Source organism: Harpia harpyja, chromosome 17 (genome assembly GCF_026419915.1).
Source record: "Harpia harpyja isolate bHarHar1 chromosome 17, bHarHar1 primary haplotype, whole genome shotgun sequence".
Classification (NCBI taxonomy): Eukaryota; Metazoa; Chordata; class Aves; order Accipitriformes; family Accipitridae; genus Harpia; species Harpia harpyja.
In genome coordinates this window covers 9,364,110-9,383,820 of record NC_068956.1, presented here as the reverse complement: position 1 = coordinate 9,383,820, position 19,711 = coordinate 9,364,110, and the positions used below count along the sequence as shown (strand labels likewise).

The window sequence follows — 19,711 nt, the reverse complement described above, 5'->3', positions numbered from 1 at the left end:
CCCCTGTCCAGCTGAGAAGGGGAGTGATAGAGCAGCTTGGTGGGCACCTGGCAGCCAGCCAAGGTCAACCCACCACACCTTGTTTTGATATGTATGGGTTACCTGTATGGAATATATGCATACTGAACAACCAAAAGTCAACCATAATATGAGCAATCATTAAGTCAAATGGAACAGAGGTGGACATGGTAAGACCAGGTTTCATCTCCTAAAAACTTCTCAGCTCCCCAGATGAATGCAAAATGGTGTAGAAGACGACTGTGTGGAGCATTTGAGACAAGTGAGAAGTGGCTTCTGAGATCCCGCTTTCTGCTGCTCATGGCATTCGATCAAGGACAAACAGGATGTTACGGGAGCTCGAGCAAAAATATTTCTATCCTAGAAGAAAAATGTGCCTATGGATCATTCACTCTACTCAGACACCACATATTTTGCTCACTAAACTAAAGGGCTCTTTCTGCTCTCACATTCAAAACCAGTGAATGTAGCACCAATGGTGCAGTCAGGCAGCTCTCCCTAAATCCATGCACCAAGCACACGGATTGGACTGCGAGATTGGAGACTACAGTTGTAAAAGAGCAAATAAAAGAGCAGAGAATTATACATTAAAGCCACCAACACATGAGCCGGTCTGGTTTCATAGGAGCATTATTTAATCAAGCATAGAAATACATGATGTTCTTTGGATGGTGTGTTAACTTATGTTGGATCTGGGAGATTTTTGTAGGAGTGGATCTCGTAAGATACTGCCACACCGGAGGTTACAAGAGGCATGAGGAGCAAGACTGTCCAGCCTTCTTATGCAACACACCTCATCAAGGTATTTGTAAACATGAATCAAACACTGCATGCTTGATTAGCACCTTAGTAACATCACTGAGTTACTGGAGGCCTCTAGAAATTGGACTGGTAACACATATTTTTGTAATCTTCACTTTCTGTGAGCAAGGGTTGTATCTCTGAAGCAGTTCCTCTTCTTTTCTTCCAGCAGGCCAGAGTGAGCCCTGTGAGCACAGCAGTAACTATGCCTCCAATCACAGCTGCTCCAACCAACCAAGCCCAGATCTGACGGGCTTGCTCAAGGTAGGGTATTAAAAACTCCTGGAAAGAATCAAGTGCTGGGGGGAAAAAAAAAAAAAAAGAAAAAAAGGTCCTTTTACATGATGCATTGTACTGTCAGTTTATAGAGGTTGTATAATGGATAATACAGGAAGGCTGACTGAAAAAAGAAACTACATTGGTAGAAATTTGTCTGAAGGTCACAAATAGTTTTAAACAAATCTCTTCAGTCCTTATAGTCTGTTTGTCAATCTTCGTATTAAAGGCAGAAACAGTGCTCTTTATGGTTTTGGCAAAACTGTAAGACTATAACTAAGAAGTCCGATACAGTATGGCCAAAGGTCCTGCTAGCTCAGCATCCTGTTGGCAACAATAACCAAAGCAGAGCACTAGGAAGAGTTTAAGAACAGGTCAAGCCTATTATGATCTTTTCACAAAATACTTACCCAACCTCCAACAATTTGCAGCTCAGGGATTTCCTGATCCACATGTGGTGTCATTGTATATAATAGTTATTGGAGGATTATTTTTTTTTATCTTCCATCAGCTTTTCTAGCTGCTCTTAGAACTTCTATCTCAACTTCTTGCAGCAAGGAGATCCTTGCCTTAACTACATGTTGGGTGAAAAAAAAAAAATTCCTTTCACTAATTTTGAACCTGCCACCTGCTCATTTCATTTGGTAGCTCTTGTGTGGGGAGAGGCAGTAGACTATTCTCTGGTGACTCACAAGAAATCCTTAAAGAAAGAAATGGAGCCCTCTTTCTTTGGTGAATCCAGGACAGCGTCTCACTGGTTGTGGTATGAGTGTGTGTGTCTGTGTCTCTGTTTTTCTCACTATGGTTTAATGAGGTATGAAAACGCTGCCGTACAGGGCTCTCACTTCATGATAAAGGTTGGAAAGTGACCTCTTCCCAATGCACCCAACAACCTGTTGTCTTAAATTTGAGAAATGGGAATACCTGTCCCCTTGGGCCAAGGAGGATTTGGAATCCACATCTCCCAATTACTAGCCGTAATTACTAGCTATTAGGGGAAAAAAAGCACATCTCTGGGCAACTTCGCTGGGACCCCCTATGGTGGTTTGTTTTTCAATAGTGTTCATTCATCTGGACTGATTTAGATGTACTCAACCATATTTAGTGTGCTATACCCCCACAAAGGCTATAATTGTCTTCCTGCCATCCTGCATTTTCCCTAGTGCCTAGAAAAGTAATCCCATATATCTTCTTGGATCATGGTGCTTCTGAGCATATGCTGTTATGTGCACCGTGCTCTGAAAAGATGCTTTTAGGTTGCAGCACCTTTAAGGTTAAGCTGTCCTTAGCACTTGATGTCTGAATCACTTTCTGAGATGTAATTCCAGTTTAGGCTGAATATAGTTTGTTTGTCCCTACAACTGAGCTTCACTTCGGTTGCTATTTCTCTGGTCCTTGTTTTCTAGTTAATCCAACTTTGTATTCTGAGATCATATTTGCAAGAGTCTGCATGTTCAGCCTTCTGCTTCTGACCTCATTAAACATATAAATGCTATGTAACACTAAGAATTACAAAGAAATTAGATTCTTGATGTTTCAGAGTGAACTCCACAAACCTCTGAGTATAAGGCACATTATCTTTTTAATCCTTCATTTCTCATTTGTCAAATGAGGACAGTACCATTCACTGAATCCTTTGTATTGTGAATGTAAATTAATATTTCTGCAGGACTCAGCTGCTATAGCGATCGGCACCAAAGAAAAGTGTTAGAGGAAACATCTTCAGGATAGCATTTTAAAAGTGTGCAATAAATCATACATTAGGCTACACACTGCTTAACTGAGAAAATGAAAATCAAACGTAAAAAGAACTGGATATCTTGTTCTTAATGAATGCTGTCTATGCTGTGTAGTGAATGAGGTGGGGGTCTGGGGATAAAAGTAGTGTGCAATTAAAGATAATGCATACATGTAGATGTGGAGGGTGAACTATGGCTATATAGACAACTCCATTGCTGGCATTTCTTAACTTTGTGTGCTTGACTTTGTAACTTCAATGCTTTTTAACTCAACTCTTTTATGTTTATATTGCAAATGTCTAAATTAGAAACAATCTGGCTATTTAAACTGGATTATGCGTATGAGAAAAGAAGATTGATACATAACAGGAACTCTGTACTGTTTTAATGTTATGGAAAAAGAGAAATATCATATAGTTGTCTTCCTTGCAGAATTTATCTGGGATATGAGAGTCTTCTAAGTGATGTCTTAAATTTGTACTTTGTCCTTGAACCATCTCTCTCTCCATCAATATTCGTTGGAGGTCTGAGCTATCTTCTTCCCAGTAAAACATAACATGACTTTGAGATGATGAGATGTCACATTTCACGGCAGGCCCTTTCAGAAGGGATTAAGCTGTTTTATTATGTCCTGATAATCAGTCAAACATGCTCTTCTCTTGCTTTAATCCTCAGTTGTACGGTTTCTGTAATTAGCTCAAAACCAAAAGCCACCTCCTGGCATCTACTGCCTGTTTCTTTTTGCTACACAAAAGGTGTTTGGCATCACTGTCATGAAGTTTCTATGGCAACTCTTGGGTGTCAGAGGCTGGAGCACCCCAGGACAACCTATAATCTGTTAATCTGTGACTCTAACACAACAGTAAACCTATGACTGGACTGGCTGCCCAGCCAAAATCATGCAAACTCGCATTTCAAGTATCTCTTACCATAATTCTTTAATCTCTAACTGTGCAAGGCCCAGGAGTGCAGCAACTGTGTTTGCTGATGACTACCTGGGAAAAATGTCAACAGAGTGGTGGTGGGAACAACGACATATAGCTGCCTTATGGGAGACATTAACCAATGCCAATTCCATTACTTCTTTATCAGTGTTTAGAGTCAAATGATAATCCTTCCTGGAAGCTGCCATGAACATTGATTAAAACTGCCCTTTCAATCAATAGGTTCATGACAAAGCAAGAGGAAGCGAGGTTGGGCTGGTGCTTGATATCTACCCTCCTATTAGTGACTAATACCAACAATATCTCCTCATCTTGCTCTTTCTGATAGGAAAATAGCAGTGATTAACCTCAGCCATGGTCTTAGCATTCAACTCCTGATATACTCTTTCTTCTCAAAGAAAGTGTTAGCTCTACGTAACAGCAACAAATCATTTCTTACTCTTCATACATCAGATCATTCTTTTTTAATGTAATTTAAAAATACTAGGCAGTCCACTTTGTGTGGGTTGCTGAATGTCATTGAGAGGGTAGGAAACCACAACAGTGTAATTTTAAGGTGAAACAATGTGTGTCTCCTATATTTAGGGTAATAATGTGGACTCTCCATGATGATTGATGAATAAACATGCTATGGCCAGTCTGTTATTGGGCATCCTGAGATTTTCCTTTTGTGATAATGTCAAACTACATTATTGATATAATGGATTCCAAGGATGAAAAAAACCCCTTAATATTTAAATCTTTTTTGAAAGAATATTTATATATTTTAGATGTTCCTTCTATGTAAACTACAGGATGGCAAAGTCTTTCCAGCGTTAATTCCACAAATTAAAAATAAAAACTCTGGCTAGCCAAGAAATAAACAAAACAAAATTTTCTATTATTTATCTATTGCCATATGCCCCCCCTGATATGTTTGCAATCTTGCTATTCCATTTGACATGCGTCTCTATTCATAACACAGATAGTTAATGGGCATCAGGTTTTAAAGCAAACCTTGATGCAGCACAAACACATCTTTTGAGATCAAGCTTGCAAATTTTTTCTTATCCTGGTGAGCAAGTTCTTTCTATTTAGTTTCTGCCATTTCTTGTTTGTGCATGCTTCACTGATTGTGTCCCTCTGGATGGTCAAAGGAAATACCAGTGAGACTTCCACAGTCAGAACTAGGAAGATGACCTGGGAGGGATTCCAGTTATGGAGTCCCTCCGTCTGTCTTAAGGCAGGATCACTTGTCTTTGCAGTGATGGAAAGTTCACAGCTCCCACAAACTTCATCAGAGTCTCCTCATTATAACAGCTAGCAAAGTCTTTTGTAATGTTGTCTTCTGACAACGAGAGAAAGTCTGGAGAAGACTGTCAGCCATAGTCCACTATCTTTGGACTGCAAAAGATGCTGTGCAATGGGTGGTAGTGGGTTGTTTATGGTAGAGCTACAATATCTATTGGTGTAAATTCAAGCTGCTCCCTTTCAGTTCTGCCTTCAGCCCAAAGTGGGTAAATCAGGAAACTCTGATTCACCCTTCATCATGTGGCTGTCTCTAGAAACAGTGAGAATCAGACCATTTCTGCACAGCTGACAACAGCTTTATAATTCATTTTTCAGCGCTGAAGTTGGTTAGAGTTTTCTCTGCCTGTTACTTCTGTGTAGTAACATTGCTACAGAGTCCTGCCCACTTGCTGGCAACGATGGCACATCGGCAGAGTGGATTACTGGCAAAAATCAATTACTCTGGAGTATTGAGAGGAGATAAATCAAATATTCTTGGGTGTATTTATAGAGCAATACTGTTTGCTTTTTGTTTGACAACCTCAGTTAACGCACTTCATAACTGCTCTTTCATAGTTTGCTTATATAAATTTCTCAAAAAAGAGGTGAAATTTGGCTACAGGATACCTGATATCACCACACTATATGTAACTAGGGTGTTAATAACTCACCAAAAAGTAACTTCCTACCCTGAATGGCTTCCAGGAAAAAGAAAAAAAACCTAACCCAGTATTTAAAATCCATATTTCTTTTCCTGCATTAAGCATCATTATATAACCGGCAAAATATCTGCTCATACTCTTCTTCCTGAGCAATATATTTTTGCATCCTGTTTTCTTTGGTTGTCTTCCGTTTTAATTAACCTTAATCTACACCTCCTTATCTCTGCCTGAAGAAAATCCAGGGACCAAAATGCTCTCTTCTCATCTTTTATTTAATTCATAAATGTAAACCACTTTCCAAGGTAGAATTTCTCAAGTATTGTCACCTTTAATTGCTTTCTATTTTCCCAGCATCCACATTTTATTGTGTGTGTCACTATTTTATCGTGGGCTCTTACATACATAACATCGCCCTTTCACATTATGGCCAACAGTGTGTGCTCCTGAGTTGGGAGACTCAGCAGACTACCTCCACGGTGGTACCGTTTTTGCCAGCTGCCACATTTTCTACTCGCCCGATGTGATTTTGCAATCAAATTGCTGAAGAGCCAGAAATAGAAGTGAGCTGCAGTCAGACTCTGGATCTGAGCTCTCCTCCTGCAACACATCCATGAGCAACCTGGCCTTCTACGTTGTAATCACAACGCTCTTATCCCTTGCTTTGCCCTCAGTGTCAAAGATCCTTAGTTAAGGTGTCCAAAAATTGCAACTGATGGTTAGATTCCTGGGTTTATAATTGGGTAGCTGCCTGCTTTTCCAAAAAAAATGAGAATCACCTGGCTACACATACAGTGGTCATCAGATTGTTCCCACTGAGAGAGGGAGATTTTCTGGGGAAAAGTCAAGGCTGTGTCTACGGATTTATCTGTTCCTATTTCTGGAAGAAAAAAAAAAAATAGAAAAGACTTAGCCCAGGCCCTGAAATGTAAATGCTTGGAATAGCTCTTGCCATAGAAAATTGTTTTGACAGCTATTGCTAGGTGGTGCCGTTAGTCTTCCAAATCTTTTTTATTGATGCTAACAAATGTTCGTTTCCAGTAAGCCGTGTGGGTTGTGGTAGTTTTACAGTTCACGGTTCTCATGTCAAGGAAAGCTGGGTGTCTGCTCCGGTTTTTGCTCAGATCAGCTCCCTGGTAACTAGACTCTGACATGTGTCTTTGATTCCTGAGGGATGGATTTCCAGGCACACTATTTGTGATCACTTCTGCTTCAGGGCTGTTGTACGTATAAAAATAAATGAAGCTGCAATTAAAATAACCACACAAACCACTGATTTGCTTTTCAGTGGAAAGCAGAGCTCCAGGTATCAGCTTTTCCTCCGGGGAACAGCACCAATATAATTTAGCATTAAAATGCCATTTTGTCATTGGATTCTTTCCAAGTTTTATTTCTTGTAACGAGCCTTATCATGCTCTGTGTAGTCTTGCTTCATCTCTACCAAGTCGCTGGTGCTGTAACTCAGAACTGCTGCCCTTGATGCTTTCCTCCAGCTACTTCCTTTAAAAGCACACAAGACGTGGCTTGTGTGCTCATCCCTCACTCTGTCCCGTCTTCTTCCTCTGCCTTTCCTCTTCCTCCTCATTTGGAAGATCTGCAGAAATGCTGCCTCTTCTCGACCACCCAGATCTTGACTACTGTGATTATTTTTCTTCCTTTGTAACTTTTTCGTATTTGTCTAATAACTCCTGGCTGCCAGTCACAGATTTTTTTTCTTCTCCCTTGAGTACACGGGAGCATTCAGGGTGGGTCGGCAGGCTTTCCTGCTTCAGCTCCTCTACTAAGAAGTTCCTGTTTACTCCTATGTTCCTCTGAACAGGAATCCAGCATTCCTATCTGGAGAAAAGTCTGGGTTTAAACATTAGAGTACTAAGAAAAGTCTGTATCTGCATTTTGAGATTCCAGCCATTTTCTGTTTGTAACAAGTTCTTCCCTTTGGATAAGAAGTAGCTTAAGCTCTCTTCTTCTCAGTGAGATTAACAAGGGGCTGAGCGACATTTGAGGATTATCTGGGCTTTCTAAACAAGGTTGAATTTCACTCTTTGTGTTGCTCTTTCAAAATAATTAAGGAACTACTTTCCTTACCTCTCTGTTAAGAACATGGGCAGAATTTAATAAGAATTTCATCTTCTGAGGACCATGTGCTCCCTTGGGAAAAGGGAAGAGACCAGGAGGCAAGAGAAGTGAATTGTTAATGGTAAATAGTTTACGATTTGCTTCCTTTTGCAGTACCAATTCAGGACTTGGTATGTCTGAAAGTCATGGTATTTGGCAGTTTTTTAAGTGATACAATTCTAGGAATAATGTGGTTTTAGGAAACTAGTGGCTTTAATTAAAAAGATGTATAAATATTTCTGGTCTTGATCAGGAAGTAAACTATGGCAACATGAATAAAAAGGCAAAAATACTACTCATAAGACCAAACTAATAATTTTGAGATTATATTTGAAGCATTTCTTAGATTATTTTCTGTCTGAATATTTGGGGTTGACCAAATTTTTTATGGCATGTTAGGAGAAACATTGACTTCTGTCTCCGGGTTGTACTAAACCAGCCTGAACAATTATACAGGAGGGTTGCAGATTCCTTTCATTACACGTAAAGTAATCAAAAATGCATTTTCTGGATGACCGTGAATCAAGCTAGATTTTACTTGAGAAATGAATGAACAAGCTAAATGCGTGATTGGACAGTTTGTCAAGTATGCAGAAACCGTACACCCCCATTAGTAAGCAAACTCTGTCAGAAAAGCAGGGATGCCCTGGGAACTGATATTGTTTTGATAAAGACAGAAAGCAAGCTATGAGAATGCTAGCATCGCTAAATGTCCCTGGTGCTTTTGCTATGTAGTTGTTAGACTTTTAGCTCTTAATTGCCTTTTAACTGAATAGCTGTGTTCACAGAAAGTTTTCTGCCTCAAACAAGAAAAGCAAACATACCCAGTAACCTACCTGTTCAGTTGCCAATACTTTGCAAGGATAACTGCATCCCACATCCCAGGTAGCTTTTGGCAGTGGTGAACATAAGACATGTGTCTGATCGTTCCAATGGCCCAGTTTTGTAAAGGATTGGGCCAAAACATCTGAGCAATCCTCAGTTCCAGGCAACGTTATTTTTTTAACAGAATTTCACCCTTCCCTTAGACAATAAGGAAACCTGGACTACTCAAGCAAAACTATGAGGTCCACTACATTAAGCAGAAGACCTGATCTACCTGAGGTTCCCCAGCAGCTACAGCCTCAAGGGCCTTTGTCCTCCCTGTGCCTGAGGATGGCTGGGATACCCAAGTCAAAACTACCTCTGAACAGCAATGCAAGTTAAAACCATCACTAAACAGGGCAAAATTCATTTGATTAAGTGAAAGGAGCATTATGAGTGATTCAGTTGCATTCTGTATGAATAACCATAGGGGAAGCAAAAAGTCAATGGAATACTGTTTTAAGTGCTGCACAGACCTTGTGTTGGCCTTTGGTACCAAGGTGAATTTTACTGTGGATATTTAAGAGATCAGATTACATTTGTAAACCAGAAAGAGAGATTTTTATCTGCCCTCCTTTAAAACATGACCAGAAATCAGAAAATCCCCCTGGTTCCCATTTGTGTTGCACTGTAACACCCAAGCTGGGCAAACAGCAGACTCAAAATCCAGCACTTTTTCTCCCCAGTTCTGTCATGAGCTGACCATTTGGGTTGGATTCTGCTCTTAATAGTCTAGGATAGATAGCATTGATGTCAGTGACTGTTTTTTGATTGGAACTTTTCTTATGGTGTCATGTCAACTCTACACAGACCAGAAATGTGAAAACAAGCGGGTACAATTTCAGAGTACATTCAGGGAGAAATCTAGAATAGAAGGATTTTTTAATATCTTCTCATTTTACAGACATATTCCAGGTTAGAGGCAACAAATTTGACATTTACCCAAAATAGTAACATTACCTGGTTCTTGCAGATACTCATAGTCATATCCCAGCTCTCTTGAGGGTTTAAAAAATTCTCCATTTCTGTAAAGGGGGATAAAGGGGACCATGTAATTTTCTCTATTGTGCCCAATGGGTGCGTTGGCTGCTGGGTAAACTTCTAGCATGGGCCTGTGTCTTCTTAACCATCGCTCAAAAATGCTGTAGAAGGAAAAGCATGCCAATTAATTGTGGAGATTGGCAGAAATTTTCTGCTTGAAGATTAAAAAAAAGTGTTGATGCTTTTTTTTGTGAACCCTGGGGACAGAGTGGCATGCAATGACATGTGTTCATGTGCGTGTAATGCTTTCCAAATTGTTTGGGGTTAGCGACTTCAGTACTGAGTTCCTATGCAAGCCTACAAAAAGCAAAGGCCTGCAGCACTGCAGAGAGGCTGAATACGCTTTGAAATTCCATAAATGCAATTCACTGTCTAGCTGTGACCTGGCTGCAATTTCTGCTCAGTAATTCACATGGTTGTGAAGGATAGAGAGAAAAGGATTAAAGACCTCAGTCCCTCCTCCTCACCCTCAGAAATATTTATGGCTGGTTTTGAATGGTCTTGTTGCTAGCTGCTCAGTGCTGTTCCCCTTCCTCTTTTTTCTCTCCACTGTTACAAACAGTTTTCACACCTGCATTAAAGTATGGTTACACCATGGTTGGTTTGACATCACCAAGGGTGTGGCAATATCTGAGGAAGAAGTGATAAGCTGTATGAGTCCAAAAACTTGATAAAGCAGGTCAGCTGTCAGGAAAGAGTCTTCCTCCAGCCACAGCGTCTTCACTGACCTTGGCGTCCGCATAGTTGTTCTACATATTCTCACTCGTCTCTCTCAGATGCTGTTGTGCAGATTTTTTTTTTTCCCCTTCTTAACTCTATTCTCCCAGAGGCACTACCACCGTCGCTGATGGGCTCGGCCTCAGCCAGCAGCGGGTCCGTCTTGGAGCCGGCTGGCATTGGCTCTGTCGGACATGGGGGAAGCTTCTAGCAGCTTCTCACAGAAGCCACCCCTGTAACCCCCCCCACTACCAAAACTTTACCACATAAACCCAATACAAGCTGTTACCCACAACTCTGACCTCAGCTGCTCCTTTCCCTTTTTCTCTGCCAAAATTTCTCCCATTAGCTGTCTGTCAGTGCAGGGCTATATGTCTGTTCTTTAACTTGGAGGCAGAAAGCTTAAAGGCTGCAGTATGGGAAGAGTTTGTATTGATATTTTCAAGTCAACTGCAGGATGTGTTTGGAAAGCAAAATTAACAATCCTCCAAAACATTCTCAGTTCTCCTCCCTTTGTGTCTGGGCTTTGTCTGCTCAACTCTTCATTTTGTTTCAATCCTCAGATCCTTTCCCCGATCCCCTGCTGTTTACACGGTGACCTTGGCTTGTCAGCAGACACTTAGATGTGCCAGGTTGGAATAGAGGAGGTGGGAAGATGCTGCAAGGGGAGCAGATGCAAGTATCTTATACGTGAAGAAAGAGGACCCCATGGTCTATCAGAAGGTATTGGTAGGAGGAGATTATCAGCATCAAGCTCAGGGATTGATCACTGAATTCATTTATGAGTTACGAGGGATGGAAAATGCTCTAAAGAGACCTGTAGATTGTACTTTAATTGAGATCTTGGCTCAACAGTTGCTGCTTCTTGACACTGGCTGCTGGCTGGAGGACACACACTTTTCCCCCCCTCTTGTAATTAATAACCAGCAGTTCAGGGGCTCAAGTAATCTCAGAAACACGGACCCTAAATGCAAGTGCTCGGCAGTATCAGAATCTCTGCAGAGCATCCAGGAATTCTGTCGGTAGAATTTTACCTCCTGTCTTTGGGCAGAAATGTTGAGAAACACTCTGCTTACCCCACCAAACGAAAGCCCTCTCACACTCATTGAAACAGAAGTAGGGCCAAAGCCTTGGTTCTTTTTTTAGGATCAAAAGATTTAATAGATGAAAACATCACTATGTTCATACACCTTGTCAACCCTTAACAATGCAGGTATTAATCTTGATTAAAATCTTCATTTGTGGCTCTCATCTTCAGTTAATTTCATCAGCCCTGTCTAGAAAAACTCTTGTCAGAATAATAATGTTCAGCTGAAGCTTTCAGATGGATAAATTTAAACAATGGTATCAAGGCTTCAGCTGCAGTTATCACAAGAAAGTTTGAACAGAAACTGTGTAATCAGATTCCATCTTTGGAGAACAGCATAGAGAAATTCAGTAATCATTAAAAAAGGCATAGAATATAAAGGAAACCAGGGCATTAGTTTAGCTTGGGGGGTGTGTTGGACTCCAATCCTTTGCCTGCCTGGCTTTTACTCCTGTCTTGGGCAAGGCACCCTGACTATCAGTGCCTTGTTTTCCTGGCAGTTGTAGATGGGAGCTGAGACAGCTCTTCTCTGCAGCACAGGACTGTTAGAGGTAGAGAGATACTTTGGTTATGGGGACATGGTAATATTTTAAGAAGGTGGCAGAGATAGCACTTGGATCAGGTTTTCAAAGTCTGGTGATGATCCATACCCTAACTTTTGAATGCTCAGTCTGAGGTACATCTTGGGGTCTGATTTTTAGAAAATGCTGAGCAGCCACATTCTGAAAATCTGAAGGGCTGATGAGCACACAGTTCAGAGCTGGAAGTCATCATTTGCCTGAAATAGCTTCATATGACATGCCCTGAAATGCAGCATCCTCTCTGGATGACTTAAATGTTGCAGTTTCATAAGCAGTTTCAAGAAGAATCCTTAGGCCAGTAATCTTTCAAACAGAATGCAAATGCAAAGCATTTCCATGGAAATGAACATATGTACTTTTGGATTCGTTCATTTGCAATGAGGTTCCCACATTAGATATCAAGCTTTTCTTAGCAGTAGCAGGAGCATTGAATTGTCCGCCCTTGCAGCTGATCTTTCGATTTAGACGCAATCATATGCCTCTAATTACTGATATGATGAGTTGTGCTGATGCACAAGTTATGTTGCACAGTTCATTGAGTTGTTTATGAACATGTTACGTTCTCTCCTTTAGCCAGCATAAAATCGTATAATCTTTACTGAAATCTGTTTCATCTAACATATCTGTATGCCACTGTAGAAATGTCAGAAACAGCCGTTAGGGTTTTAAGAGTCACACTTTCCATTACTGCCTTTAGAATAGCTGGCCCTGTGCATTTATCTTGGCTTTTTGGGGGGGCACTTCGGAAGATTAGGATCATATTCTGCTTGCTAGTAAAGCAAGTGGGTGAAGTTGCATTTATTCTTTCCACTTAAAGGCTTGTTCCCAGCTTGTTCAGTAAGATGGGCTCACAATACTCATTTTTCCTTGGCAAGATAATGCACAATGCTCTGTATTTTCATGAAGATCTTCATGTTTTTCTTCTTTTGCCTGATAAAACTGACAGATCTAATATATCGGTAGTATTTTTTACATTCTCATCTGTTTGTATTTCTCCTTTCAAAAGGGAGGCACTGCCATTTCCCTGCCTTGCTCACATTTTGTAAGCAAAGTTATGAAAGAAGGAACATTTCCTTTGCCTTTCAAGAAAGGTTTCCCAGCTGAGTGGAAAAAGAAACCTCCCAGTTGCATCCAGTTGGGGAGAAAATCGATGGAGAGGGTATGACTTAAGCTGTACCTCTGCTGTGAAGTACAAATAGCTCTTGTTGGGCACCGTAAGCCATTTTGTATCAGAGAGTTACACTTTATGACTCCCCAGCTGAGGCTGTTAACTCCCTTCATACATTGTTAAGGAAAACTGAAATCCTGAAGTAGCCTGTGGCTTTTGCTATCAGCCAGGCAGTGACATTGGCACAGTCCTCCTATCCTTGGGGACTTGTCTTAACTGAAAAGACTTGGGCCAAAAAATCCTGTATCTGGAGAAAATAACCACACTGTCTTTTGTTTCAGAGTACTGGGACCACTGAATTACACATTGTAGAATAGTTTTTTCCTCAGATAAGGTGCTTTCTCAATCTCTGGCTACATTTAAGGCAGGTAGCTTCAAATGTGCTCTCCTTCATGCAGTGCTATCCTTTCCTGTAGGCAAAGAGATCACATCTGAACAGCTATGATGGATCATCTGACAATTCCTTCATGTGCCTTGGTCTGCAGAAATGGTTGCTTTATCCGATAACGGGCATGTGGTTTCCATGACAGAGAGAAATCAGTACTTCCATCATCAGATGTTGATCCACTTACTGTTGATAGAAGTTTTTCTTTTCTTCGCTTAAAAGCAGCCATGATGTAAGTTATTTCCTTTAGCACCTTGAAAATATATACTTGTTTTCTATGCTTTGCTCAGTAGCTGCAAACTGGGAAGAGCTTAGGGCTGCAGAATTAAAGCTACATGCAGAGAGAAAAAATGCTGATGCAATTAGCTGGTCCCTTCATGGAGTGACAAAGTTCCTGGTAGAAAAGCCAGTTCGCAGCAGCAGACTTGAACTCCCTAGAATTGTTGGTTATCTTGGTAAACCACTGCTATTATGTTCTCCTCATATGAACCTCTGCGTCCTCCCCTGGTCCTGAGAGCCTAACAAAGCAGGACTATGAATTAAATGATATCTGAAGGGCTATTTTATTCCACTTTTCCTCCCTTTCTTCACATAAAGAGACTAAAGGTAACAAAAAGACAGCTAAAGAATCAGAACAGGGCTCTGTCATATCCAATCTCTGTATTTCTTCTGTGCAAAAAAAGTACCGGGCAGAAGTTTAGTGAGAGAGAAATCTGTCTGACTCCTACAGCAGTCTGGTTGGTTACTTTCTTCCTCAGCACGCAGACAAAGAGGGCAAGCAGATAATTAGTTATTTGTATAGGTAGGAGTGATATTTTTCAGACACGGAGACTTTTTTAGCATTGCAATCCCAGCTAGACTGGCGTCATTTGGGAGATGTTGGCAGTGCTGAAGAGAGCAGATGGGATGTGAGCGTAGTGGGGAAGACAAGGCAGGATAAAGGAAAGAAGAGAAGAGCTAATCAAAAGTCATTGGGAATTTTATTCAGGAAATGGAAATGGGGGGAACCCAAACTGGGATCTAGCAGGAATAAACCATAAATCCTCTGAGGTGACAACTCTTACCTAGAAGGGTCATGGATAATCAGAACTTAAGAAATAGAAATTTAAAATATGGAAATGAACTAACTGAAATGGAGATCAGTCTCCTGATAACCGTAATGCCCTTTGCATTTCTTCAGTGGCAAGCAAAAGTGACTTGGAAGAGTCACTTCTTTATTTAAAGGCCTTGGACACATTAAAAAATAATTCTATCTAGATTAGAGCAAAGACAGTTTCTGTCTGGAAAGCATCTCCCTTCACCTGAAGAAATCAAAGTGCCCAAATTGCACGTCCCAAATAAGAGGCTAAGGAACCAGAAGGTATAGGAGGATAATCTGAATTTTGAAAAATGCCCTGTCTCACATTTAGCCTTCAAAGAGGCTCAGTCTCTCTATATTGCACTTCCAAAGCAGTAATTATTTTGTAGTGGGTGTATTATTAAAGTAAATATCGAAGGTTTTAGAATTACTAGATTATGATGATGAACGGTCTATACAAAGATTATTTTTGTGGTAAGAAACAGTATTGTAGAATGGGTTGAATTTAGACAAATGTAGGCTAAAATAAGGCTCAGCGTTTGTATTTAAACATTGGAAAAACAGATCTAGGAATATGATAAATTCACTATCACATAAACTCTCTGGTTCAGTCAGAAGCCACATGCTTGATGCAGAAATAGCTAAGGGAGGTTATCTTGTCAGAAGGATTCCCTAAAAGTCATAAAGGCAAAGAATATTCTTCCTGCATATTAGAGAGATTTTAGAAAGTGTTAGAGGGCCCATTTTACTTTAGAGAAAATAGGCACAGAGTAAAAATTACTTGCCTCAGTTCACACTAGATATGCTGCAGTGGAGTGGAACCCCAACTCTGGGGCCACTTTGTGCCTACCAGACTATGATACCTCTTGGAATCAGGTTATACCATTGCAAAGCATGGAGTCTCAATTTTATTTACGTTTTTTGCTATATATCCGTATACAGATCTCTCTAACTGTTAATGAGTTTAATACTTGTGTGTACCAGCACTGATAGGTCTAAAGAGCTGGTATGTGGTAAAAAGTCATAAAGACTCCCACCTGGTATGTTGATGCTTTGGTAGTTTAAATTTTCATTCAAGGGAAATATACTTTGCTTTCACAAAGAGTTTTTGTGTGGTAAGGTGCTTTTACAGAGAAAATTAAAGTCATCTGTAAAAAACATGGATATATCACTTCCATTTAATTGCATATAAATAGACCTGAATATTTTCCTTGTTCTGCTCCATACATACCAGATTATACAAATGAAATGAAATGAGCCTTAGTGGAAAATTAATTTGAAAAAAAAAATCTTGATTTAAAGAGTGGGGGGAAAAATAAGATTGATTTGAGGATGATCAAAAAAAGGCCACCAATATATATTTCTGAATTCATATTATTCTATGAATAATATATGCAATGGGATTATAGTTAATGAAAGGATGAGTCAAGAAATAAATGGGTTTATGTTGCCAGTGGGAAATACCAAGCAGAGTATAAAAGCACTGCTGTATATAGGCTGGATAACTTCATACTGTTCCAGATAGTGTTCTGTGCTCTGAAAAAAGATGCTGCTCACAGGAAAGAAATTGTAAAACCTAGAAAAAGTAGAGTAAAACAATAAGAGTAGGCCTTTTCTTTATCGTTTTGAAAAGCATCTCTCCTAAGAGCTGTTTCCCAACAGCGTGGCTCCACAGTCGTGATCAGAGCTACAATTGACCAATTGCAGTGTAGGAGGAGAAACCAGACCTTAAATATCTGTTATTTAAGATTTCCTTGTATTGAACTACCGCAGAGGCACTGACACGTAGTGTAAACCCAACTGGCCCTTCAGGAAGATTTTCTAGGAGAAGTTTAATCGGATGTGTTTTACCTTGCAATTAAGGACAGCTGGAGAGAGGGGGAAGAAGAGGGTTCGGTACCTCTATACGAATTCCTCTGCCACGCAACCAGGGACATGTGTGACACTGCAGGTGTCCCCAGCGGGAGGACTACAGTCCCCTTATGGAGAAGGCTCATGGTCACTCTAGGTCGGTACCACGACAGAGGACACAGTCCTGCTTTCCTCCTCTCTCCTACCTTCTTGCCCTCACTTTCCTTGTAAGCCTTTGCACAACCATGCCATAACCAGGATTAAGGAACTGATTTGGTTTAAAACCAAACATCTCTTTTTTTTTTATTTGTTCTGGGATAGCTGACATGAGGTAAAGTCACAGACCTGATTCGTCATGCTTTGGCATGATGGCCAGTGTCAGCACAAGGGAGGAACACAGGTGAGCACCTCTGGGCAGCACATAATTGGTGAGCAGGACTGTTTCTTCTTCTTCACCTATGTGCCACGTTAAGCTGATTTAAAGCAACAGTGAAACTGTGCCATTTGTTTCTCAGTAGCCTGATAAATCCATGCCTCAGCTAAGCCTGCACACAGACAGTACTAAGGGTTCAGCTGCTAGACGGCAACTTTGTAAGCCACTAATAACTTTATTGCATTCAAATTGGAAGCCATGTCACTAGTTGTGCCAGATTTGACAGAGACTTTCATTCATCTACAGTTGTGAGACTGAGCCTAGATCAGGCTGACTATGGCAGAAGGAAGGCAGAACATCATTGCTTAGAGCTCATTTGTACAATTTATTTCAGTATCATGAGATCTGACATTCTGTAGAAGAAATCTGGCAAGCAACGTGTATTTGCATTTGGAAAGAAAGCGAAAAGGAAACAAATTGAGGAAAGCTGAAATGCCAGTCCAAGGACTGTGATTACACAGTAGTCATCACTTTAAAAGTTGGCACTAGTCAGCTGGTATTACAAAGTCACCTCAGGTAATTCCCATCCCAAGCGTTTGGGAGAAACATCAGTGCTTCAGTCCTGGAAGAGCTGCTGATGCTGAGGTTGTAAAGTCAAGGCACTGCACTGTTTGCCAATGTATGCGGTTATATTGCAGTGTCCTTTTTTTTCTTTTTGTTTTAAGTTGGCTAAAGACACTACAGGGACTCTAAGGCAGGTTGTAAACAAATTACACTGGTCATAATGCAAGTGTCTAAAAATTAAGATGCTGCCTTCAGTTATTGTGAGAAACCCATCCAAGGCCTCTGAGGCTATATGTCCTCCGCTGTTGAATCACTGCTGAGGACTGCCCTGGGTTACAGTGCTCGCTCTGCGTCTAGTCCCAGCTGCTGGGGAACATCCAGGCTTACACCATCAATTCCAAGCTGCAGCATGCGGCAAGCGTCCTCGGGCACACCACCTCCTCCACAAACCCTTGCAGTACCCCTGTCAAGTTACTTCTATGCTACTCCTTGGACCAGCTACCGGAGAGACCTCTTCGTGCATGTGGGTGTCTGCCTGTGGGTGAGGCAGCTGGGAGATCAGGGGATCCAGGGGCAGTTAATGGGTAGACTGGGTGTCTAAGGCCAGGTACTGGGGAATCCAGACTGCGTGTGTGTATATATATATATATATGTATGTATATTTTCCTGTAACAGGCTTTCATCCTGGTCAGCCAAAGAGGGCAAGAGGATGAAGTTGTTGATGCTGCTGGAATTTGTGTGAGTGCTGTATTTCTTGAGTTGATCTGTGTAGCTGGTCAAGCACATATGCATATATGCATATACATATATATATATAGCTATTGTGCGTATGCGTGCCTATTGGGAATACATGCTTTGCCTCACTACTGGTTGGACCCAAGAACATGGAGCTGTGGTAGCCATACCACCTTTGCGCTTCTATATTTGTCAACCGCTAACACTTTAAACACAGACTTGCACAAAACAGACAAAAAAGGATATTTTAGCCCAGTGGAGATCTTCCCTCATATAACGTGCTTCTGATTTTTTTCTTGGAGCATATATTCCCATGTAGATTGATTGTATGTCTCTGAAATATGAATATTCATGTTCAGGAAAGGTCTGGCCTACTTTATTGTTTCCCTTTACTCCACTTTCTGAACCAAAAGGTTGTTCGTTTTTGTGGACCACAGTGGAATAGACCACCTGCAACACTGAGGGGCAATGTGAAGATGACCTGAAGCCCCTTACTTATCCGGCCAGATTGGTATTGGCTGTAGGCTGCTGCGTAAAGGACCATTCTCTGGATGAAGCATAATAACGTGCATCGTACTGACACCGTCCCACCCATTACAAAGTACCACCGGAGCTGGGGAGCCATGTGGCGCCTGAGGATCTTGGCACTGCTCTGCTTCAGCAGCCCACTACAAGCATCTGTACTGCCTTCCACCTCCTTTGGTCTCATTTGTGGCACTGCACAAATGCTTCAAAGTTACTACAGCTGCTGGGGTTATGAGATATTTTTAATATTCCCTCTACCTATATGATTTAGTGCAGTTTTTCCCCTTATCTTTAAAATGCCCTCCACACCTCTGTAGGATTAAGGGAAGGGAATGGTCTTCAGCCTTTCCAGCTGAAACTGTTCCTCTTTATGTCAAGCAATTTGAGTATCCATAGCCATTTGGAAAAGGACGCAGTTGGATCTCTCACTGCTGCTTAGCATGCTCATCTGAGTGCAGAGGGCTACACAGCTTCCAGTCATTGCTCCAATAATCATGTAGTGCTCCAAGTGTTTCTCTTCTAGAATAAAAAAGGCAGCAGCCTCTCAAGCCTCTATTGTGAGAAAAAGCTGCTCAGGCACCCAAGTCCTGCAGAGGATTAAAATAAAATGATACTGAGCAGAGATCGCTGCTGGTGGTGTAGGACCAAAGGCCGCTCCCCTCTCAGAGAGAGTGCCTGAATTCCTGCATTCCTGTTCCCCATTTGCTGTGCCGATTTCCTTGAGTCACATTGTGAAATGCCTAACTCTTCCCAGGAAACCCATATAGCTACTTGGGGCTTCAAAACCATTGCATGTAAGTCTGGGGCATGGCTCCTGTACCACAAAGCCTAACATGCTGGGCAACCCTGTAACCCACTTTCCCAGTCACATAAATATTCTTGTTTTCTGCCTTCTCAGAAAATTGGGTAGGATGAACCAAC

The 19,711-nt window shown here is 41.1% G+C and overlaps 1 protein-coding gene across 1 annotated transcript in view; it reads right to left on the bottom strand.

Annotated features, from left to right (window-relative positions):
- Window positions 1-637: 637 nt before the first annotated feature.
- TYR (tyrosinase) overlaps window positions 638-19,711 on the bottom strand; it is a 50,670-nt gene continuing 31,596 nt past the window's right edge. Inside the window, exons 4-5 of the mRNA XM_052812657.1 lie at window positions 9,646-9,827; window positions 638-1,118 (exon numbers count right to left, since the gene is read on the bottom strand). Coding sequence (XP_052668617.1) covers window positions 895-1,118; window positions 9,646-9,827 — 406 coding nt within the window. The 3' untranslated portion in view covers window positions 638-894. The remainder of the gene's footprint in view (window positions 1,119-9,645; window positions 9,828-19,711) is intronic.